At 29.9% G+C, this 25820-nt stretch overlaps 3 protein-coding genes across 4 annotated transcripts; all 3 read left to right on the forward strand.

The window, feature by feature from the left end:
* The first annotated feature begins 9282 nt into the window (after positions 1 to 9282).
* Positions 9283 to 11303, forward strand: LOC100789380 (transcription factor bHLH94). 2 transcript variants are annotated; one of them, XM_003526518.5, is made up of 3 exons: positions 9291 to 10166; positions 10469 to 10882; positions 10973 to 11303. In XM_003526518.5, the coding sequence occupies exons 1-3, from the start codon at positions 9669 to 9671 to the stop codon at positions 11063 to 11065; spliced, it is 1005 nt and encodes a 334-aa protein (XP_003526566.1). In that variant the 5' UTR covers positions 9291 to 9668; the 3' UTR covers positions 11066 to 11303. The 2 variants fall into 2 exon arrangements, with proteins under 2 accessions (XP_040872314.1, XP_003526566.1); XM_041016380.1 differs by having other exon boundaries at positions 9283 to 10166; positions 10469 to 11303.
* A 6941-nt stretch (positions 11304 to 18244) lies between these two features.
* Positions 18245 to 21389, forward strand: LOC100789907 (uncharacterized). Its single transcript, NM_001254103.3, has 6 exons — positions 18245 to 18638; positions 18732 to 18998; positions 20020 to 20177; positions 20383 to 20488; positions 20592 to 20714; positions 20857 to 21389. Exons 1-6 carry the CDS (start codon positions 18447 to 18449, stop codon positions 20992 to 20994), a joined length of 984 nt encoding a protein of 327 aa, NP_001241032.1. The 5' UTR covers positions 18245 to 18446; the 3' UTR covers positions 20995 to 21389.
* Positions 21390 to 21656: 267 nt separating this feature from the next.
* On the forward strand, positions 21657 to 24139 carry LOC100790439 (RNA-binding protein CP31B, chloroplastic). The gene is made up of 4 exons (NM_001414680.1): positions 21657 to 22086; positions 22182 to 22280; positions 22707 to 22994; positions 23384 to 24139. Exons 1-4 carry the CDS (start codon positions 21733 to 21735, stop codon positions 23588 to 23590), a joined length of 948 nt encoding a protein of 315 aa, NP_001401609.1. The 5' UTR covers positions 21657 to 21732; the 3' UTR covers positions 23591 to 24139.
* Positions 24140 to 25820: the final 1681 nt, after the last annotated feature.

Below are 25820 nucleotides of genomic sequence, written 5' to 3' on the forward strand. Positions count from 1 at the left end.
TTAATTTAAAAAACATCATTATTTTTAAGAGCAATAGTACCAAAAAGAAAAGGCCTGTTATATTTTTCTATAATATAGACATTAATTATTTTATTATTTTCTTAATGACATAATTATTTTCACATACCATCAAACTCCTAAGAACTAATTCATTTAGGATCCTGAGTTCTTCAATAAAATCTTGAAATGTTTTTACAAATTTCATTTTTTACGGGCTATGAAACTAATTCGAAGTTATATCAAATAACGATCATCTTCCTTTCCTAATTATGTATTCTATGGCCATAATATAGGCATCAACTGTAACACCATTATTAGAGAGCGCTGTTTAAAATTGAATTAAAAGGTCGTTTTCATCATAAAGGTATTTGATAAAGATTAGGTATGAAAACGTTTTTCAAAAATATCTTTTAACTGCTGCACCGAGCCAGTGACGTGCTGATATAACATATTTGTACCCTTTTTTTCTAATTTTGGTTTTTGATTATTTACGGTTCCAGAATATTTGAAAAAAATTAATACAAGTTGGAATGAATAAGTTGCTTTCAATCTCGATGACAGACCAAAGTCCAAAAAGGCTCAACAAATTGATGAAAGCGTTCAACCAAGTTGAAACGACCCACAGTTCATGTTATAATACATATGCTCCGTTGGTCCAATTTTAATTTCCATTTAAAGAAAGCAAGTTATTATAATTGAACTTTTTAAACTCAAAATTTAAAAGTTCATTGCATTTGATCAGAGAAGGTCTTGGTATATCGGCATCACCGCGACATGCAAAGTGAGAAGTGACGTTTCCATTATGGCACTTATACTTTATCTCTTTGACTATATTACAGCCATGGTGCATAAAGACAAATCTGTCTAGCTTGGATGCCGCAATTCTATAACCATCCAAAAGTTTTTTTTTTTATTAACTAGAAATTAGAATTTGTTATTTTTTTTTATCTTTAAACCAATTTTGTATCTTTATAATTGAAAAACTTAAAAATTTCAAATAATCGATTAATTTTCATTTATTTATTTAAAATTTGGTAAGATTATTTTTAAATAATCATGGCTTGAATAATATTTTAATCCTATAAAAGAAAGTTTTTTTTTTAAAGAAAAATACGTAGCCTATAGGACAAATAAACCGGTTCAGTGGGAGAATACTAATTGAGTGTGAGATAAAAGTCCTACACACTCATAAAAAAAATTATAAAGAAAGAAGAAAAAGACGTAGCCTATATAGCCATATACAATACTATAAACGCGCGGAGAAACTGGGAGGAAATTGATCGCTTCTGAAAACTTTCTCTCTTTCCCATTTTGCTCATACTTCTCATCAGAGCTATGGGAATGCGATCGATTATCTCTGCAAATAAATCCATCGGATCGCTTATAAAATAGCGTCGTGAGTTTGCTTTTAACTGTACACTACAGTACTACTAAAGGAGTTTCAATGATATATGATTTAGCCATAGGACATGCATTCATCAAAGTGTTCTATTAAAATTAAACTAGAACACAAATTTTAATTAGAGAATTGTTAATAAAGTAGTAACACATGCATGGTTTTAAATTACTATTCATCATCGCAATTTTAATCACAACATAAAAATATTTGAACCATCGCAACAACATCATCATAACTGTAATTGTGATTAAATCAAGAACATTTTTTTGCAACATAATTTTTTTTTCACTCACCGCAACCATGGACACATAATTATATAATCTAGTGTACTTCTTTTAAAAGATATTCTTAATTATTGATTGAAATTATTAAAATTAGAAAACATAATAGGGAGTGTGGGAAAGATGAGATATTTACCAAATTGACCTTATGATAATCAAGTGCTAACAAACAAAACAACCTTGAAGTGGCAAACTTGAGGGCAGTAAAATAAAGTTGGTGGCTAGAAATGGTTTCAGGTTGGCGGTGATGCTATATATAGGTTAGGATAGGATAAAGAAGCCCCTTATCTGTGCTGTGCAGCAAACACCAGCATGCATGTAAAACAACACAATGGTTCCCAGAATTTAAGGTACCCTACAAGTGGGCTTGCTTAACATATTATATTACACAAATTGGTCTTAAATTATTTGTTCCTTGTGCCCGCATAACGCGGTTGGAGTTGCTGGTAGTAGCGTGTTTCGTGGCTTAAGCACATGCAATTAAGCAACTGAGACATGTGTTGAGTTTATAATTACACACCAATCTGGATTATCTTCTTCTTGTTTCCATTAGCCAGTGACACCTTTAGGTGCAGCCATGTGTCCCAAAAAAGACAAAAATCATCAAATTGCGGGAATTGGGAACTATATGTGTATTATTTAATTTCCATGTTTTAATTAACAACAACTTGTACATATTTGAATATTCAAGAATTTAATGTCTATATATATATATACACACGATGTAAAATAGTCGTTATACAATCCTAAATTATCATTGAAATTATTTTAAAAGTTAGTAAAATTATCATATATAATGAGTCGTAAATCTTATGATTGAATGTTTGTATAAAAAAATATATATTATCCGTTTGTAATTATTTTATTTCTTTTTGGAATTATTTAACCTATGTACAAAACTGGATGAAAATATGTTACAACTTACACGTTACTGTATATAGTTAGGCCAGCATGACTGGCGACCAAGAATTCGAATGCTTAAATGCTACACATATAACTAATATCTATACAATACGTGTGTGTAATTTAGATTTTATCCTTCAATCGTGTAAAGTTTAACAATATTGTTAAAAAATAATAACGTAGCGTTATTTTACTATTTGAACTTAATAATATATTTTGAATAATATAAATATAAATATAAATTGGATTTTACTTACGCAAAAATTAAATTTATTAAACATATATAGACAAAATCAAAATATGTTTTTTTTTCTATGCACAAAATCAAAATATGTTAGGAAGTATAATTAAGAATTCTGGTCAAGTTGGGTAGGGAATTAGGGATATTATTGGAAATCGATCTCCATCTAAATTTTTAATGTAGTTTTATCAGATTAAGAACCTGAAATCACTTTTTAAGTTACAATAATTCTTCACCAATTAATTCATATGCATAGCAGTAGGAATTCTGTCCTTTAATTTAAGTTATTTTAGAACTTTCTTTTTTAAAACTGAAAGAGTGCATTTGCAATTTAACGGTCGGTACTTGGTAAACAATATCAATTTTATCTAGGTCGTAATATTTTTGCTGTAAAAAATAAATGCTGAGGCGGAGATATTTTGTATTTTAAAAAATGGCTTACATATATTTTTTTATCTTAGTAATTTATCGTTTTTTTTTGTTTTTATCTTTGTAATTTTTTAATCATTGTCTAATAGGTTTATTTTATATTTTATATTTAAAGTGTTTTAAATAACGTTTTAAATGATAAAAAAGTTTTAAATAGTAAAAAAAATACTATCTAAAACACTTAAAAAACAAAAAATAAAATAATCATATTTTATAAAGATTAAAAAAAATTATTTTACTGTGATGAAAATAAAAAATATTAAATTGTAAGGACAAAAAATATATTTAAACCTTAAAAAATTGTTGAGATACTAATTTATCTTTATAAAATAAAATAAAATTATTAATTTTAGAGTTAGTATTTTTTTTCCTTCAAACAAAAATTTAATTTATCATGAAATTTTTTATATTACTTTTGAAACTTTCAAATGATATAATTTTATATTTTTCTGTTGATTTTTTCAAAAAAATATGAATTGTCTGCATTCTTTAATTGATTACTTTTAAAATTTTCATTCTTTCAAAATTCCAACTATTTAGTTATACTCTCGAATTAATTAGTTACTTTCATCACATCTTTATATATTAGATTCCAAAGAATGATTTAATATTTTAGTTCACTCTCTCTTCAAGAATAAGTAAATAACACGTCATTCTAATTTTTTTAAAAATTGAAAAAGATGCATATCATTCTTATAATTTTAAATAATTTTCAAGTTTTCTATAACTTTTTAAATACTACATCAATACTTTCATTAATATATATATATATATATATATATATATACACACACATCAATACTTATAATCGTAGACATATACATATATAGATACACACGCGAAAATCATCTAACAATAGATTTCGTTGCATTTATCTATCATCTGAGATCGAAGTACATAACGAATCATTGCATGTGACTTGTAGTTTGAAAGTGAACATATATTTTCACAACGAATAAAATCATAATCTTTAAAAGGATTTGCAATACCTAGCTAACATTTCTCATAAAAAGTCGTACAATGTATACATATATATATATATATATATATGCACAAAGAAAATGTTTCCTTTTAAATTCAATTACAATTTATAGTTAATTTGGTTTGTATGAATTTTGATTTAATATTTAATCAATTAATTTTTTTTTCTTCAAAATTTATCAAATTCCATCATCTCATCATTTATTTCAACGTAAACTCTCTCAATTTCTAATTTTTAACTTATTTTTTATAAATCAAATAAGTTAAATTGCTTTTTATTCGAATATCAACAAATCAAATTTCACTAAAAAAGTTTCTACATTTTCTCTGCTCAAACCCTATTTTCACATCTTATAAAATTCTTCAATCTCTATTAAATTTCTACTAGATTTCTTACCTCTAAACTTTCAAAATTATTAGGTTATTTTTTCTATAAATACACATTCTCTCTCTTGTTTCTTCCCAATCTTATATTACTTTATAATTTAATTCTCAATATATATTACTTGAGACTTTTTCTCTCCTTTTTGTTTTTTTAATTTAAAATACTATAAAATATAAATATTATATTATATAATTTTTTTAATTGATTTTAACATTACTTATTTATTAAATTAAATTTTTTAATTTTGTTTTTTAATTTTTTAAAAGAAAATGATATTATTAAATATAATTATTTTAATTTTATTATTTAATTTACTTAACATATTTTTTATTTTAAACCTGAATTTTTTAATATAATTATTTTTAATATAATTATATTATTAAATATAATTAGTTTGTTTATGTCATTAGATTTAATTAAAAAAGATAAGACTTTTTGTTTAACAACTTATTTATCGAAGAACATTGTATTGCATTATCAATAAAATAACAATTACACTTGACTAAGGAAAACTTTAAGATGGAGACATGTTAGGAGGACAATTGTTTATGTTATGACCATGATCATGTTGTTGGCAAATTCCATATTTTTTTTCTATTTTCCAGTTCATTTTCTTCTCAGCATGCAAGTTGAAACGGGACGACCCTTTGTCATCCCTTTTCTCCTTCTATCAGGACCCCACCCATCTTTCTTGCCATATTGTTGATTTGGGTGACACAAAGAAATAATTGCTAATTAAATATCTTTAAAGATATTTTTAATATATTTTTATTATAAAAAATAACTCATATTGAGTAGTCATTGGTATCTTTTGGATATTTTAATCTTTTATTTTCATATTTGCAAGGCATAAATAATAAAAATATCAATTCTTATCACTTAAGTAAAAAATAATTGCTAAATAAATATTTTTAAATATATTTTCAATATATTTTTATTTAAATATATTTTTAATAAATATTTTTAAAGATATTTTCAATATAGCAGTTACTACTCTTTGAAATTTTATGTCTATTGTATAAGATAAATATATGTATCAATTATTTTTTTACTGTGTTTTTTAGTTTATTTTAATACTACTAACTAATTTTCTTATATTTTTAATTAACGAACATAACAAAAAAATATCAACAACACATAAATTTAACTACAAAAATACATATAAAGTAACTAAAAAATTATACTCTAATTTTATTCAATTTTTTTATTTTTCTTTATCTGTATGTTTTTTCTTTAAAAAATAAAAAACAAAATTATAAAATTTAATTTAATAAATAAGTAATTTTAAAACTAATTAAAAAATTATATAATATAATATCTATATTTTATAATATTTTAAATTTAAAAGAGAAAGTCTCAAGTAGTATATATTGAAAATTAAATTGTAAAATAGTATAGATGGGAAAAAAAATAGGAGAGAGAAGGTGTATTTACGGAAAAAAAACCAAATTATTCTATCTCTTAATTCTAACATAAACCTCCAAATATTTAGATAAAAAAATAATGATTTGAAGATTTTGAGTAGGAAAAAAGAAACAACAATGAAACTAAATTTGCTTGTTTTAAAATAAAAGAACTTAATTAACTATAGACCAAAAATAACCTTTTTTACGAGCTTTCAGTTAGCATGGAACAGAGTCATAAAAATAGTTATGTGCTTAACATAATTTTGGTGAAATTTATTTATATGATAATTAGTATCCGGGGATTAACTAACAAAGATGTATCTTGCGTCGAAAGAAGTATAAATGCATGAATTATCAATAGGAGAGGCCCAGTTCGAATTAGAATGGAGCCATGACACGCTGGCTAGCATAATATGATATTGATCAGCATATTACGAACAATGTTTTCGCGAGGACCAAGTCAAATAAGCAATTAATAATTGTAGTATTTAGTGAAAACGTATAACATATATAATTATACCTAGATACTAGCAGCGGCAGATCGTATTTTGCCTAGTTGTTCTATAGTTTTTTTTCTCAGAGTTGTTCTATAGTTAAGCAGTCATCGAATCGCATAATCTACATTTTTTCTGATACATTCAAAGGAATGCCAGTTGGGTTTGGATTTTTCTTTATTAGATTAATCATTTTATAATCCAATATCAAAGATTAGCAGAGGAACTATAATAAACATTGATGGAATGACTTAACATCTGATTAGAATGGTAATAAACAAATACTATGGTGTTAGCAATATTCCGCATAAAGGGAGACCCAAGAAAAAAGGGAAGAAAACCTAGAGAATGCCTATCGATTGGTGGTCAAATGGTTAATTAATCGTTTGTGCCATTAATTGGTAGAGATAAAATGAATGTTAACAGTTATCATATTATGGGTTGGGCTTAAGTCCGATTTGTATTCATTTACCGCTTTTACTATTTTCAGTTTAATTTAACCATCACTATATCCCTGTTCCACTTATAGTTTCAGTGTATACAATAAAAAAATGTGCCATTTAGTAGTAAATACAAAAGTCGAACAATAATACTTTTTTTGTCTGAAAATATTTTTTTTACCAATTTTGTCTAAAAATTTATTAATATAAATATCATGAGTTTATATGAATAATATAGTGTATTATATTAAGCTTCAATATGATAATAATATATCAGTATTTATATTCTTTAAATTATTTACTGTTACTATGAATATTATATATTTATACTAGTAGTTTAATTTATATGACTTTATTTTTGTAGTGTTTCTAAGTTCTAACATTCGCCCTCTAAAAAAAAAAATTCTAACATTCACCCTATGTTTGGAATGAGGGAAAAAGAGTGAAGAGGAAATAAAAATTTTGAAATTTAAATTGAAAGGAAAGTGGAAAGATTTTTTTTTTATAAGTTAATTTTTCTTTCTTTTCTTTTTTCATCTTTTTAATGGAAACAAAAGAAAATGTATGGATATCTGTGTTTTATTTTCTTTCCTTCTTATCAATGTACGATCAGTTCCTTTTTTTTTTTTTTAATTTTAATTCTAGATCTTTGTTGCCTTTTCTTACAATTATTTTATATATGTTTTCCTTTTTATGATTTCATTATTTTCATTATATTTTTTTAAGTTTATATTCATAAATTAATTAATTGGTGAAATTTCACAGCAAGTGGGTACTTTTCCTAATCGAGATTCGAAATTAAAAATTAAAAATTAACAAAACTTGATGTAAACAAGTCTAAAAAGAGAAAAGTATGACATTGTATTTGTATCGTATTATTTTGTATGTTGCCACATCCAAATCCTAAAGATTGTACTACTATAATATAATGAACTTTACATATTTACTGTTTACATGAAATATTAAAGTATATTTAATTTAGAAAAAATAATAATAAAAAGGAGAACAGGATCATGGGAAAGGGAAAGAGAGAGGAGAATCATGGTAGATGATTACAGAATGGCCCTTTCTGTTGTGTGGTCACATGGATTCCTCTGAACTCTGGACCTTGTCCTATGCCTGAGCTAGGCTGTTTGTTTGCTGTTCTTCATTTTCTTTTTCTCCTTTTCCCCCCTCATTTCTTCTGTTATCTTTCTCCGAATCTCTGAGTCATCACAGCTTTTCGTCATATCTCTCTTTTTCATGTCCGAATACCCGACCACATTATTACCATATGAAACTAGACCCATTTGTTAAGCAGATTATATACTGTATCCATGGATTGTAGAAATATGCATCAAACTCTTTATAATGTATTTTTTTAAAAAAAGTTATTGGAAAAAAATCAATATAAAGTAAGGACTAAATCAAAAGTTATTAATACAAGTGAATTGAAATTGAAATTTTTTTAATTAGGATATGAGAGTTGATCTTTTACTTGAAAATCAAATTATAAGTAAATATATTATTTTACTAAAAAATATGTGGACTCAGTGAAAAAAAGATTAGTTGAAAATTAAATAAGAAATTTTAAATTACACAAAAAAGCAATAACTCAAGAATGGTGAAAAGACTGTCTTGTTCCTCTATTTGACCAAAAGTATAGATATGGACGTAGGAGATGACCGTCCTCACAGTGGAATCTTGTACTGTTCACGAATTAGGTGTCTGTGTAGTGTAGTTTTTCCTCTATGTCTTGGCTTGTTTGCAACAACCATATTTTGTTGTTTCACAAATGACATTGAATTATTGGATTATACAATATTCAGGGATCAGCTGCATATGGTTTGATTTATTTTTTTCAGTGTGCAATTTAATATGGTGGAATTGCGGATAAGATTACGTTATTCACGAAAGAGATTGAAGTTTGATATTTTATATGATACATACACTAACAACTATCCATCTTCCAAGTCCATTATCTCCAAGCGTTAATTTCCTTAAAATAATACATAAAACGAAAACTACAGATTTTATTTCCCTTTGAACATTTTGTGAATAAAAAAAAACTAAACACAATATGTTCGAAATACATCACATTTCAACAACACAACACAGCACAATATTTTCGAAACATATATAGCACATTTCATCACAGATCACTGACACGGCACCTATTTTTATAATTTTTTTGGGCTAATTATTATTATTATTATTATGACGTAGTTATTTAATTAGTACACATTAACTAATAACACATCGCTATTATCATTGCAAAACAAGGAATAAACAAAGCAGCAAGAGAATCTCTCTGTCTGTGTGCGTGTGGTGTGTGTAGCTAATTGAGTTTACGCGATCAAGGAAGTGGTCTACAACAACAACAATGAAACCTCACGTGCAGGGTGCTGTAGCCCTTTTGTTTGTTTGAATAATCGTGTTGAAAAGGTAGCAAGCTTTCTTCGAAATGCGTTGATAAAAGGGCGAGTTTGTTTGGTCCTTTGGGAATGTAGTGCTTCTTCTCCTTCCACCTCAAGTTTCTTCTCTCTCTCTATCTCTCTTTTTCCACAAGCTAGCTTCTAATAATTAACCTTCATCATATCATATCCCTCTCTCCACTTTCCTACAAGCCTTTTTTCTCTCTATTATCTCCCACAAAAGTAGTGTTCGTGACTTTGTGTCTCCTTTGCGAACAACAGGGAGAGGCTCTTGTGAGTGGTTCATTCACAGATAATGGCACTAGAGGCTGTGGTTTTCCCGCAAGATCCATTTGCGTATGGTTGCAACAAGGATTATTTGTACTCCTTAGTTGGAGCAACACCCAACTACGGTAATTTCCAAGCAGCGGAAGAAGAGAAAGTCCTCCTAGGAATCATCAACAACAACATAGAACACAACCTTTATGCAAATTGGGATTCATCTTCTACCTCAATGTTGCAAAATGTCAAGGAACAACAATGGGATTCTCACTCCTCCCCTGAAGCATGCACCGTTGAACAATCCGTGACAACCCCTTCTTTTCCTCCTCCTCCTCCTCCTTCTTCCTCCGTGGAAGCCACCGTGACCACCACGAGCCGCCGTAAACGACGCCGCACCAAGAGCGCCAAGAACAAGGAGGAAATCGAGAACCAGAGGATGACGCACATTGCTGTTGAACGCAATCGCCGAAAACAGATGAATGAGTACTTGGCCGTGCTCCGATCCTTGATGCCTTCCTCTTATGTTCAAAGGGTGAGTTAATTCACTATGGAAATAATTAATTCTATTTTTTTATTGGCCATAATGTTAGTTATTAATTTTTATCACTAGAAAAATTCGAATGTAAGGATAATTATATTTGAATATTTATAAATTTCAAACACCCAAATAATACTTATAATTTTATTCTATTTCTCTATCAAAATGAATCACTTATTTTTCTATCTCACAACGTTGTACACTTAAAAGAGGTGTCTAAGAAAGCATTTTCCTTATGATAATTAGTTGTATTTTAAGATGTAATATGTTAGCTAATATAACACTATGTAAAACAGGGTGACCAAGCCTCTATTATTGGAGGGGCCATAAACTTTGTGAAGGAGTTGGAGCAGCTTTTGCAGTCGATGGAGGGCCAAAAGAGAACGAACCAAGGGAAAGAGAATGTTGTTGGGTTAAATGGGACGTCGAGAACAACAACAACAACACCCTTTGCTGAGTTCTTCGCGTTTCCTCAATACACGACACGTGGTACGACGATGGCACAGAACAACCAGGAGCAGAAACAGTGGGCCGTAGCAGACATTGAAGTGACCATGGTGGATAACCATGCCAATCTAAAGGTACTATCAAAGAAACAACCTGGGCAGATTATGAAGATCGTTGTTGGGCTTCAAAGTCTCAAGCTCAGCATTCTCCACCTTAATGTTTCCACTCTTGATGATATGGTCCTTTACTCAGTTAGCGTCAAGGTTGGTAGAAAATTACAAATAACTTACTTTTTTTTCTTCTTAATTGATGAGATTTTTTTATTTTTTTTTTGTATGGATGGATTGGAGCAGGTAGAGGACGGGTGTCTGCTGAACACGGTGGATGAAATTGCGGCTGCAGTGAATCAACTATTACGCACAATCCAAGAAGTTACTTTCAGCTGATCCATTGAACTCGAAATTAATTTTGTTTTGATTTAAAAGAGTTTTCTATCCTTCTCTTCGTTTAGTATTTGGGGATATCTGTGATTGTGTCAAGGTTAACAATGTTGCTCTTTATTTTGTTCTATAGTCCACCCTCGTCTAATACCCTTTTTATCCGTCCTAGTTGAAATGCGTAAGGTTGTATGTACATCCAATTACCTAACAAATCTCAAGTGAAAATACAAGTCCATTTCAATAAGCCGGGAGTTTATCCTCTACATTATTATGCTCTTGCGCCTATGGTGATTTTCTCATCTTCTTTCTTTCATAAAATTCATGTAATTAAGATTAAGATATCTCTAATCTAAAACTGACTTCTCTCACGGCCCCTATGCTTTAGACAATAAACAAAATTGTCCACTGTGTAGAAATCGTATTTTTAGCAATTGGTTAACTTTTGCCACTGAGATCAATGTTTCATCAATTGGACATGCATTATTAAAAAAAATTACTAAAAAATCCAGGACACCATATATTTATGATATCATATGTGACACATATTTAAGTTTATTAATTTAGAATAAAAATTAATGAAAACAATAATAATGGATCACCTAATAAATTTTCACATTATTGTTTTTTATGATGATTTTGAACCAATACCCATACATTTTTCAAATGATTTTGATTTTTTTACATCCTATTTTTCTTACATTTATTTTACATACTTTCTTTCTACTTTTTTTTTCTCTTTTCATTATATTTTTCTTTTCTTTTTCTTTTCTTTTTTCCCCTTCTTTTTCTATCTTTCTTCCTTCCATCCACTTCACACCTAAAAAAAATAGAGTGTGCAACAAACATTATTATTTCTCAAAACAGCAAGTTGTATGTGTGGGTGTACCAAATTTTTTTATTTCTCAAGATAGCAAGTTGTATGTGTGGGCCGGGTCTACCTTCTAAGTTCTAACACAATAAGAACGTCAAGAATTCATGTTGTTACTTTGATTTGTTTTAATATATTTTTACAAAAACTATTAACAATAATGTCAGGACACGAGAGAAAGAGATCAAAAGAGATAAAAAAAAATGAGATAAAGTGTTTAATGTGATAAAAAAAATACATAAAATGTTATAAAAATAGCATTATTTAATATATTTAAATTAATGAGGTTAAATGTTATAAAAATAACATTATTTAATATATTTGGTTAAGACTTAAGGCCACAAATATTCTTTATGGGAGACAATTCTGATAATAACTTTCTATTAATTGATCACACATTAACATTATAAATAGTAAATATTAAAAAAAATATTTTTATGAGTAAAAATAATTATTTACATTACTGAAGAGTATGTCTAAATGATTTTTTTCATTATATATATGCATTACTAGAAAAATTATTGGATAATTTTTTGTATATTTATATCCTATTTCTCTCTAGTTTTTCTTTTTTCCTTATATTTATATCATACTTCTTATTTCTCTCTTTCTAATTTTCCCCGTCGTTTTCTATCTTTCTTCCTTCCATCCTCTTCACGCCTCATAATTGAGTGTGAAACAAACATTATTATTTCTCAAAATAGCAAATTGCATGTGTGGGTCTACCAAATATTATTAATTTATTATTTCTCAAAAACAACAAGTTGCATGTTTTGGGTCTACCTTTTAATACAATAAGAACTTCAAGAATTCATATTTGCTTAATATATTTTTTAAAAAGAGAAATTAATATAAGATTAAATGTTTAATGTGTTAAAATAAATACATTAAATATTATAAAAATAAATTCATTTACTATATTTAAATTAATAATGTTACATTTGTTACATTGTGATTTTTTTTAGATCACAAATATTCTTTATCACAGACGATTCTATTGAAGTTAAGCGAAATATTTATAGGTGATAAAAGTATTTCTTTATTTATTTAAATGGATTAAAAGTAAACCAAAAGACCTCCAATAAATAAAATTAACAAAAATTAATAAAAGAATAGTATGAAAAGGGATAATCTACAAGCTTTTTTAAAATCAAGACATTACATAAGAAATCGATAATATTTAATGAGATAAAAATATATATTTAAACCTGCGACAGTGACATTTTTTCTTCATCTTTATGCTAATTTTACTACTTTTTACATTTAATAGTTTTAATCATAGCCATCATTGACCTATTGTTTGTTTTCAAGATAAATTAAAAGACTAAATCATAGACATGTTGATCATTCGCATATTGTGATTTCGAGATAAAAGTCTATGATGAATGACATAAAGCAAAAGAAGGTGTAAAAAAAAATCTGGTGAAAAATCCAACATTTAATTGTATATGCAGCTTAATGATACATCCATATCTTGTTACAAATGTCATTTGATAACTTCTTATTATTTTAGCTATTATACACATCCATTAAATATTTTTGTATCTTTATCTTTTTTATTTTATCATATTTTCTGTTATATTTATTACGACTCTCTTTTATTTTTATTTTTGTCTCTCTAACAGTTATTTGGACAAATTTCTCTACAAACACCTATATAAGAAGAAAAAAAAAGCTAGAAAAAACTTTTCTATAAGCTGAAGCTAACTAATGCATAAGCTTTTTTATGAGTTAAAAACCAACTTTTGAATAAGTTAACATGAAAAAACTTTTACAAATTAACCTTTATATGTATATAAATTAATTTTAGCTCATGAAGATTTTTTTTAAGTTCTTTGAAAGAAGTTTAAACAAACCCTAAATGTTGATGAGTACACAAGTGTCCACAAAATATTTCCAAGATCAGCAGCCCTTATCATTGGCATGCGAACCGAAGTTGATGACATTCTTTAATTAACCTAGGTAAATTTCCAGGCTGCAATAAGTTCGGATGTTTGGTAGGTTACGCAAGCTACTCGTGCATTTTACTTCGAAAGGACAAGAATGAAAATGAAAACAAAATAAGATTCAGATCTATATTGGTTTATAAATTTCTAAATAATAAAGTACCCTGCAATATCATCACAAATACAGTTGAAAACATTCAACTTTAGTGATTCATTAAATGAGATGGCAATTATATATACACCTTCCATATTGTCTTTCACGTGTGAATATTCTTTTTACATCTTTTCCCTCTGTCTGCATCACAATATGTCTAATGATGCCATCTTTTGGAATTGTTACAAACAGAATGGGAGGGTTGTGTGCTGGGAACAAATAGTACAAAATAATGATCTTTTACTTGTTCAACTGCTCTTCACATCCGGTGAAAGTAATAGGACATATACCCATCAAAGAAACAGAGCTTTCCTCCAGATTCAACGTTTATGATCATTGCTTGTTTTTAGTAGTGTCGCAGCTAAAGTTTCAACAGGTACTGGATGGCGTGACCTATACATACGTATATATATAACACATACACATTAAAGAGAGAGAGGTTGTCGAGAAAAATCTTTAATCTTGGTCGTTTAATTGTATACGAATTATTCTGTTACATAAGTATATATGAGTTATTAATATTATTTTAGTTAAATCTATTATTAATTATCTATTTTAAGTCTATGACCAATACTACTTTCATATTCTTGTCTCTCACCTCATTTGGGTAGGCACACATCAATCGTTCCAAAAAATCGTTACTTTTAACTTTGTGGTTTGTACCTTCAAATCGCCATCCACTTTTCCCCCACCACACACATGCACCTAAATAGATAAGTTCATAGCTTCGCACCGGCTATTTCATATATCATGAATTAGGAAATGTTTTATTCATTAACATTTTGAAAGCTAAAACTATAAGTCAGAGCATTAGTACTTTGGTTGCAATAACTTGCAAATTATAGGGATCAATTCATGACCCGTTAAATACAAGAATGCCATAGATTATATATCTCAGTTCATCAATTATTAAAAATATTGCGGCAAGCCATATTATGCCTTCAATATTCAATAGAAATCACCAAAATTAATGGATTACTTAGGAGTTTACGAATGATGACTACTTCGGAAAGGTGCAATTGGCGGATTGGTATTTGCATGATTTACTAAGTATTGACCGTGTCGGGATACGTCCGTTTCCACAAATTAAGATTTTGATCGTTTTCTTTCATTTTCAGTGTGATATTATACAATGTGCTCCTCTAAGCCCATAGATATATAGCTAGAACTAGAATACTGTACATTATGTAATACTAATGTGACATGCAGAGAATGTGTCCTCGATTGCTGTTTCGGACAATTTGGGTATGTATAGACAAATCATGGTCAACAAGTCAGAAGAGGATCATCTACACATTTATATTAGTAAATTTATAATTAATTGTGGTAAATTTTGTTATATATATTGGCGTTACGTTCTTCATACATATGCATTGTGCACCAATAACCACACGTGTCAAATGATGATGTTTATAGCCAAATTAATAAACTTTCACATCCAAGTCATGAATGATCCATTATATTTTGTTGTCTCTTTAGGGAAAAAGGAAAGAGCTATAAAGCAAGACCTACCTTGCCTTAAGAAGCTTTCCAAAAGGCATCCATATATTTTGTTGTCTCATTAGTTATCCATTCGAATTCAATAATACACCAGACCTTTTTTCTAATTGAAGCTTTATGCGCAAGCTTATCAATGGTGTACTGTTAATACATTTCTAAACGCTCCTTATATTATGTTAGGTAGCGTCTGGATAAATTTTTTAAAATTTTAAGTAATTTATAATGGATGGAAATTTAATTACTTTAGTTATATTTTATTTTTTATATATTATTTAAATAAAATAATTTAAATTTCTTTGATTTTAAATATTTTTATGATATGTAAAATAAAATTAATATTTTTTTATCAGGTTCAGGTTCATTCATCAATTCGTCTCTAAATGAAGTGAGTTTAGTTTTCAACCTATCTCCACCCTCCTTAAGGTGGGTTGAAAATACATAAGGATGGATTGGTCACTCTACCACACTAGTATGAAAGAGAGGGAAAGAGAAGGGAAAATAAAACAAAAGTGCAACAAAAATGGAGAAAAAAGAAAGTATTATAAAATAACTAAAGTATACACTAAATATATATTTAAGATAAGAGACTTCATAATGATATAATTATAATTTTCTTTCATTTGTAAATTCTTTCATTTCACTTAAAAATTCATTTTCTTAAAAGTATTTTATATTTAATATATAAAAAAATTATTTTAATATGTGATAATTTAAAATTATCCGAAATTAAATTGAGAAATTATATTTGAACAATAAATCTTACCATAAAGAGAGAGAAAGGAGGAAAAGTGAAAAGAGAGACAAAATTTTGAAATGCAACAAATAATATGATAAATAGATAAACATATAAAATAATATTGTATAAATTATTATACATGTATCATATTTCAATTAAATTCTTTTATCACAATTCTCCTTAGTCGTTTCAAACACCGGTATGGATTTTTTTTTTTCTTTTTAAAGTTGGATTCCTCGTTGAAGTCAATGGAAATATTTGCCAAGAATTGGAGGGAATAATTGCGTGACATTGGTAATTATTGTGGGGAGATTATTAATAATATTTCTTTTGGCAGACATGAGCTATATTGTTTAAATGCTAATATACACTATTTTTTTTATAATACTATTATTTTATCTCCCTTCACATATGTTTTCTTATTTTTCTCGTCTTTACTACAAAACGAGTGGAATCACTTACAGATGATTTCAAGATTGCAGGGTGTGAAATACACAATTTCGTTATTAAAATTTATTAAATTTAATTATCTAAGATAAATTTATCATTTAGTAAAATCATTCAAAAATCCTAACTGACTTAGTTCTCTTCAATACTACTGTAGAGAATCTGGACTATCTTATCTACAAAATGTTACACACAAATAAACAAACGTTTATCGTCATGCATGTATGTTGTTGCCACGTATGAAACGATATTGAGACTGCAAGATTCTTCTACTTTAACGTGGACGTGAGGAGTGCTTTGCGACTTAACGTCAAAGAAGTTTCGCAAACGAAATGATGGAAATTCCAAATCATTGAGATTTTGAAAAGGAGAACATCCCTCCAGGGAATTAGTACGAAATCCCCAACTTTGATTTTGCTCCTATCTTTCTAGTGAAATGACACAAAGAAAATTCTTTTCGGAACAGAATGTTCTACAAAGATTTTCATAACATAATATAATATCACAGCAAAGATTACTTTCCCTACTATGAGTGGAAACAAACGCTAATTAACTCTTGTTGGTTTCATTGATATGAAATTGGTGAGAAAGCATAAGAAATTTTTATTATTTAGTGAGTCTTACTCTTTTATTATATTATCTTTTAATTAAAATACTTTTTTTTTAATTTCTTTTCCTTTTCATTTTATTCTACACAGTCAAACTATATCTAAAAAAGATTATATATTTTTGTTTGATGTGAATAATAGTAGTTATTTGCAGAATAAATTTGGCGTGTATGGAAGTGATTTTGATGCTATTAGTATGATGTTCTAATCAATTGAATTAATAAATTAATTATATTAAAAAATAATTAATATCGTTATATATAACACTAAAATGTCTAATGTATATTTAATACACATATAAGTTTATATAATAAATTTTGTAATAATTAATTTTAATTTAATAATCTATTTTTTTAATATACATAAATCTTAAATAAAAATCATATGTTTAATAAAAATTTATATATGTAAGAGTTTTCTCAAAATATGTTGGGTGCAATAAGAAAATCTCAAAAATTGTTAAGATTTTCACTTGTTTCGTCGGCCTTAGTTCATCATGATTTGTTACATCAACAATAAAAATGAATGAGCTTTATTTTTCTGGAATTTTATTTTACAAAATACTTTTCACTTAAGCACAGAAGGTGTAAATTTACTGTATGCACCAAAAACAAGTTTCCCTTATGTATTTTGCAATTATAAAGGACAAAAAAAAATTCATTCAAATTTTTTCATAAAAATGATTTTGAAATATAGTTACGAGAAAAGGATATTTTCTATTAAAAATACAAAAATATGGAAGGGTGCAAAGGAAAAAAAGAGTGCAAAAAGAAGTTAGAACCCATTGGGCCTTATTGTGAACAGTCCAATAACGGGAGAGTGGAGTGAGAAGATACTTTACGAAAAATTCACCTCGGGCAAATAAAAAAATAAAGATATATAAAATGGACCCCCCAAAAAAAACACCTTATGCATCCCAACGGCTAGCCCATTCAATTTGAATCGGGGAGACAGAAAGAATAGGGCAAATTTTCGATTTTGATTTTCCAACCAAAAAATCCAGGGTTTACCCTCACACCCCACTCCCTCCAAAGCGTTTGCAATTCATCGTTCTCTTAAAAAAGTTTTCAATTGAAACACTGATTTTGAATTCGAGGTTTGAGTTAGTTCTCAGAAAGAATTGCAGCAATGGATCTCCCTCGAGACGTTGACGACTACATCAAACAAACCCTCGACGATACATTAGGTATTCCCGTATCGTCGAAAACCCTAGAATCCAAACTTCGAGCTTCCCAAGACTCGCAATGGCGCCTCCGCGAACGCCTCCTTTCCCTTCTCCCCCAATTGAAACAGAAAGACCAACTCATCGATCGCCTCAAGGTTTCGCGCCTCTTTAAGATCTTTCTCTCGCAATTTATTTTTAATTTGCAAATTGATATTGAAATTTTTGGTTTATGTTTTTTTTTGGAGCAGTCTGAAGCGGGAATGAACGCGCGAGCTCTGAAGAAGTTCGTTGAGGAGAATCAGAGACTGGCGACGGAGTGTGAGAGATTGTTGGCTCGCTGCCATCAGTTGGAGAATGAGTGCGCGCTGTATGATAAGGACAGAGAAGCGTTGATGGAGTTTGGGAACGATGCCGATGAACGGGCACGCGAGGCTCAAACCCGAGTTCTTGATTTGGAACGGGATTTGCTCTTCATGGGGAATGAATTGAACAAATATAAGCATCAGCATCAATTGGTAAACCATATTTTTCCCCCCTTTTTGATTTTTTGTTAAGTGTTTTCCCACCCTTTTTAACAATTAAAATATATGTCTTCCCTTCTAACATAATTAGTGGATTGTAAATTGTAATGTGTGCAAAATATTGCTATGCAGCTAAGAGGGCGTGAAGGGATTTTAGTAAAGATTTCATTTTTATTCAGTTTATCGATTGTGAGAATAAATAGGTTTGGTGGATTAGTTGGAGTTTAATTTTCTGATGTTAATGTAAACTTGAAAATTTTAGAGGCCTCTCTTTTGTTTTTTTTTGGTAGTGGATTAATTACAGATGATATCCTCGAAAGGGCTGTTAGGAAGGATTTTGGAATTAATTCACTCACCATAAGTTGGAGTTGCTGATGTGATGTGATGTGTTTTTGCTTCAAATCAGTAGCTGCAGTGACATTAGGATGAAATGAGTTCCATCCCAGTTAGTTATAGTTTAATTTTGGGTTTCCATTGGTAACCTTAGAAATTGAGATTATTTGGTTTGCTTTCTCTTTATGACGATAAGTGATATGCTACCAACATTCTCTCTAACATACTCCTTTAAAATACTCTCTATTGATGTTTGTAATTTATTGGAAATCACTAATTTAGGTGGATCACACACTACTTGTTTAATGAGCTTCACTCATGATTTCGTAGATTCCAATAACTAAAAATAGTGTTTGGAAGAGTGTGTTAGAAAATGTGTTACCAACACTCCTTATAATGATAATGCATTATGATGTTGTTAACTCATGAATCATATGATTGATTTTTGTCAGCTGCTAAGTTGACAACTTTTATATTAATGAAGTTCTACTGCTCATAACTAATCTTCCTTTTCACCTATCTATATTAATGAATTCTTATACTATTAAATGATGTTCTTTTTCAAAATTCCACTTTTTCCCCCTTTTCTTTTTCCTTTACTCTTGAAATGGTATTAGCTTTTGCAAGTTCTTGTTCCTTTGGTTGTTAATGTTGATCCCAGATATTTGCTTTCTCCATGAAGGTCAATTCTTCTGTGTGCACACCTGGGGAAAAGAATTTACTTGATTCTGTTTTGGCAACGCCAACACTTACTAGTAAAGATGATGATTCTACATATGCATTTTTGCAAGTAAACAGTGAGAATGAGGCCTGTAAACAGTTGCTGAGTATGTGGAACTGGTGAGCCTGCAACCTCTCCTCATTATCTTCTCTTGTTTTTGTTCTTTTTCCTTAACTCTCTAGTCTCTAGACAATGTTCATTTGGCCAACTTTAACTGTCGTAGTTTTTATAACCATCAGAATCAATTTCTATTCATATTGCCATTTCAGTTTTTGTCAATTCATTTTTATAAGCCTAAATTTTTTTTTATTTTGGATTTGGTAGCATAAACCCATCAACTCGGAGTGTTTTGTCACTTGTTGCCAAAGTCAAGTCACTTGAGAAGGATAAGGAGCATCTAAGAACTAACCTTCACAAAGCCGAGGAGGAGGTAAACTTTGATTGGTCCCCAGGTTTTTGGACCATTTCATTTGTTTTGGGTGATGATTTGAGTGTGGATCAATATCTGACTTAACTTGGCATGGCATGCGCAGGTCAAATTACTGTTTGATGAAAACAATGTATTGGAAAAGGAGAACAAAAGGTTATTGAGGATATACAAGGAAAGAAACCATCCCGATTCTGGTGGGGAGTATACCAACAGCCCATCAGCCAAGGCAAGTTAGTTTTAAGATGTATTCTTGCAGCGCCAGTTCAAATTCATTTCTTTTTCGTTGGTGATGATATATTTATTAAGCATCTTCTGTGCATCATCACTACTTGAATGTATGCATATTTATATTTATTTGGATTTTGCAGTCAAACAAGAGAAAGTCTAGTCCCAGAACAAGTAGCCCAATGCAGAGGAAGATTGATTTTGACGATCAAGAGGTAGCAAGACGACCATTATCACCCTTACGACATAACTCCCCAGACTGTAGAATGCATAAGAAGTAACGTGACACACTAACAGTGTGTTTGGTCAGACGTTTGAAACTGTCAAACATCCCTTCAGCTCAATGATACAAAAGACCCATGGTTTGGGTTCAATCGTGCCTTGTAATGTTTAAACGCTAAAACAAACACACATTAAGGGACCATGAGTTTACATCATGCGGAAAGTTTCAAACATTGTTTCCGATTTATAGATGGATGACTAATCATAGTATTCGTATTTGTTGCTCCTAAAAATCACTATTGATCATTCTTTGATTGCATGGGAGTAACTCTTTAATTTTTGTATTTAAATTTGATTAGAAACACCAGGGTAGACTTCTTATGAAAGATTTGGATAATTTGCACGAGATTTTCTGTCTTAAACACTAAAGTCTAAAGTATATAAAATTAAAAAACAAAAATAAAATATTTGAATTTAATTAATAAAAGATAAATTCAAAAATGAATGGAGTGTAATTAATTTTGTTTAAATTTAAAATAAATTAATTTAGCATGAATTTATAATAAATCAAATAAATAGAAAAAATCATATACATTATGGTTAAGAGAGGATCGCTATTAACATATATAACTAATTCTAGTTTATCAAATTTTGTCTTTTTATTTTTTCATTTTATCTCTCTTTTATTCATAAATTTTAAGGATATTATGTTAGGAAGACGCCCCTTTATCCATTTGGCCGGACACCACACACCGAAGCTATTCAGCTATTGTCTATTGCATTGCCATTTTCAAGTAATGGCGCTACTACGTCTTGTTTGCTTACCTTCAACAAATCAATTATCCACTCAACCCCATTCCCATTCCCAATCCACCTCTTTCTCTTTTCTTCGCAAAACGCCCCATTCTCAACCCATCAATTTCAGTCTCTCTTCCTTTCACTTTCCACGCCTATCCCTTATCACAACCAAACAAACCCTTAACCTCACTCCCACACATGCCTCCACTTCCGAACAACAAACCGAGGAGCCTCTTGTCTCTGAAGAAGAATTTTCTCGCACCAGGTTGCTCGCTCAGAACGTGCCCTGGACAAGCACCCCTGAAGACATTCGCACCCTCTTCGAAAAACATGGGAAAGTCCTCGAAGTCGAGGTTTCTTTTTTCTTCCTTCTCTTCTTTTCGGTTCTGTTCATTTTTAAAGCTTCCGTTTTCTGACTAGTGTTTTTAAAATTGTTGTTGCCGTTAAGCTTTCTATGTATAAGAAAAACCGAAACCGGGGTTTGGCCTTTGTCGAAATGGGTTCCCCAGAAGAGGCACTGGAAGCTCTCAATAATCTCGAATCGTATGTAAGCCTAAAACACCACACTTACACTCTTTTACCGCTTTTATTATTTTTAGAGTTAACTCTCAATTTGGTCTATGAATTTGCATGATGTTGTCACATTAGTTCCTGAATTGAAGGACATTAAAAAAAAAAGTCCCGAAAACTGTAAATCGACGGCAGTCACATTAGTCCAAAATTCAAAAAAATGTGCGACTAAAGTGATAATATTAACATATATTTAACAACTAAAATGATATTAAGTAATTAATTTAGGAACTTATTTGACATTCCAGAAACTTATTTAACATTTTATTAGTTTCAGGGATTAATGTGACAATGCCTACCACTTTTGGGACTAAAATAACTGTTTACTGTCATTTATAAGCACATGTTTTGATGACATTATTTGATGTGATCTTATTTTTTTCTTTCTTTGAATGATGCTTAGGAGTTTGAGGGTCGTGTAATTAAAGTCAATTATGCTCGGCCAAAAAAGGAGAAAACAGCGCCGCCCCCTGTGAAACCAAAGGTGGTGACGTTTAACTTGTTTGTTGCTAACTTATCCTATGAAGCAAGCTCCAAAGATCTTAAGGAGTTTTTTGATTTGGGAACTGGTAGAGTTGTCTCTGCTGAGGTTGTGTATCGTGATAATCCTAGAAGGCCGTCTGGATATGGATTTGTGTCCTTCAAGTCTAAGAAAGAAGCTGAGGCTGCTCTTGCTGAGTTCCAAGGAAAGGTAACTTGGGGTTTCTTATTTGTTTGAATTTGGATTATTTAGTCTGGGTAATGTCATTCTCACAAATTTTATCTGCGATGTCTTAGGCCTTGTTTGTTTACTGAATTTGTCTGAGTACATTTTTGTTTTCTAAAAGTTTGTTCAACAAACGGTTGAAGAAAACAGGAGATGATGAGAAAACATCTCAGTTATTTCTGGTTTTTTTTTAATACTTGATTTGGAAAAAAATTTCAAAACTTAATAGATTTTGGATGAGAACTTAATTGTTGAATAGTGTGAAATTATTTTAGGAAACAGTTTTTAAAACATGAAAGTGAGAAAGGAATCAAACAAGCCTTTAATGTTTGTTTTTAGTCTGAGGGACATGGGAAAAAATTGTTCTTCTACAGGTTTTTATGGGAAGGCCAATCAGGGTGGATCGGGGTCGGCGTTTTGTTCAACAACCAGGGGACGGGAGTGCAAAGTCTGAAGATACTCCTTCTGAGTTGAGTGTGAATGGGGCAGAAGCTCCACAACCAGCAGAGGGGAGTGCAAAGTCTGAAGATACTCCTTCTGAGTTGAGTGTGAATGGGGAAGAAGCTGACAAAGCTGATTGATATCAGTTTTTCCCTGATGCATATCGATATTATTGATGTTGTATGTCCTTGCTTCAGACATTTTGAATGTTTGCTCTTTCTTGCAGATAATCCGAAATCTTTGATTGGTTTAGATTATGTGTTTTACTGGTGGTTTTCACCCTTATATACCAGAGGCCCTTGAGATACAAGGAGCGGATAGGTGTAAGCACAAGCACTTCCGTGATTCAAGAATCCATTTATCTTCATTGCATAATTTAACAATTGTTGGCAAGCTACTATATCTTAAGAAAGCGAGAAATATATGTATATCAGTGGTGATGTTTTTTACATCTTTTTTGGTTAGTGGTTACTTCACAACATGTGTATGTCATTCAATATTTTTTCTTTTTATCTTTAATCAAGATATTGTGTAGTCTAAGAATATTAGTTTCAAATCTACCAAAAAGGGATCAAAATTAAACCGTTCAAAGAGGAATTGAAGCTTGACCATAAAATGCATGTAGTATAACAATCCAAACCATTTATTTTTATTAATAATAATTGAGGCATGTTTTGTGGATTCTTTCAGAGTAGCCCTAAGACTATTTAATTTAGTTTTTTTTTTTATTTATTTACTTTGATAGTATTGCTATTAGACAAAAAAGACTTGTCCTATAATCTATGAATGTGGCTTGAAGGTTGGGTTGATATATGCATTAACTCCTAACATTAATATTTAAGCAGGATTGTTGTTCATAGCCAAGAGTTGGATTCTTGCTTTTACTGAGTTCACTATATGTGTTGTCAACAAAAGGGAATTGCTTACAATGCATGTAAATCTACCTTGTATTATCTACTAAATACTGCAATGTCATCAGAATCATGAATCATTGTATGATTTGTGTGATTTCATTTCATTTTGAGAATGCGTTCAAAATCATTTTTGGTGCTGAATTGCTCCTTGAATAATCTGAATTGCTAGAATCACACCTTGGATCATCCTTTTTTTTTTGTATTTTTTTAGGGACTATGCAGCTGGATTGTGTTGTCATTTTTTTTTGTCATTGTGAGTGCTGTGACTTGAATCTTTGTCTATTTTGAAGCTGATGCTTCACTTTGTAATGTTAGCTAGGCTAAATAGATAATGTTCTTTGCATACAAAATAAGGAAGCAACTGCTTCTTTTACTTTTGTTAATTGTCCTGCATTCCCTCCGCTGTAGAGTGGTTACGTATGCTCTTAAAATAATGTTGTTTTGAGTTTTTTTAAATGTTTTCTGCTTGCAAGCTTGGTAACTTCTTATCACGACCTCCCTTACTATTCATTATTTAGGGTATGATTTGAGATTTACATAGCATATATGTTTGAAGTGATGAACTTTACAGATGTAAAACGGTAAAGGCATCAGACATCTCTTCATTTCCTTTCCTTCTTAACTTAGTCGTTTGTGGGATTGCTGATTGTTGAACAGGTCTTTTTGTAGGCCAACTCCAAGGCTTTACATGTTTCCAACTTCTGATTATATACTTTTAAACTTGCAAATTATAATGTTACGCCCAAGTATATTTTGACTTTTGATGACCAATTCTAAGGGCAGTTTTATTACATGAATATTCAAAAATTGATATTAGATGTAACATTACCTATTATTTTTATCTCTTTGTCCACACATTTATAGATAAGTCGAAAATCAAGGAAATATTTGTTGTCCTAATTTTGTATGCAAAGAACATTATCTTTTTATACCGAATTTAAAACGTTTATGCCGATAACTTGTTTTTTCTCCTGTCACGGGAAGAAGAACGTAGCCTATGACACGAAATATGCTTCTCGTAGATTCTTACGAAGGTTACTTTAAATGCTCCTCAGCTGTACTGTTCAGCACGAAACACCAACGCATGATTGCTATCTTAAATAAATATTAATTGAAAAACACAAACGCAGGATTTTGTCAAACTTGCCCTAACGTGGTGACATTTTTAGCCCCAGTCACTTTTTTTGGGTTTTACTTTATCAGCCATTATCTCATGCTATTCGACATATGGTGAGCAAATTTACAAGATTGTATCAATGCCGTGTTGATTCTAATTACATCTAAGATATGATAAATTGAATAGATTTTTTCATCTCATGTCAAGTTTCAAGGGAGTGCTATACTACATAACTGTTGTTTCCTTTGCTGATAAAGTTCAGCTGAATAACTGGAAAGTGGAATCCCTTTAACTGTTAATTGTTGCCATGACATCAACTAAAAGCACAATAAGTAGTTG

Source organism: Glycine max, chromosome 6, assembly GCF_000004515.6.
Source record: "Glycine max cultivar Williams 82 chromosome 6, Glycine_max_v4.0, whole genome shotgun sequence".
Classification (NCBI taxonomy): domain Eukaryota; kingdom Viridiplantae; phylum Streptophyta; class Magnoliopsida; order Fabales; family Fabaceae; genus Glycine; species Glycine max.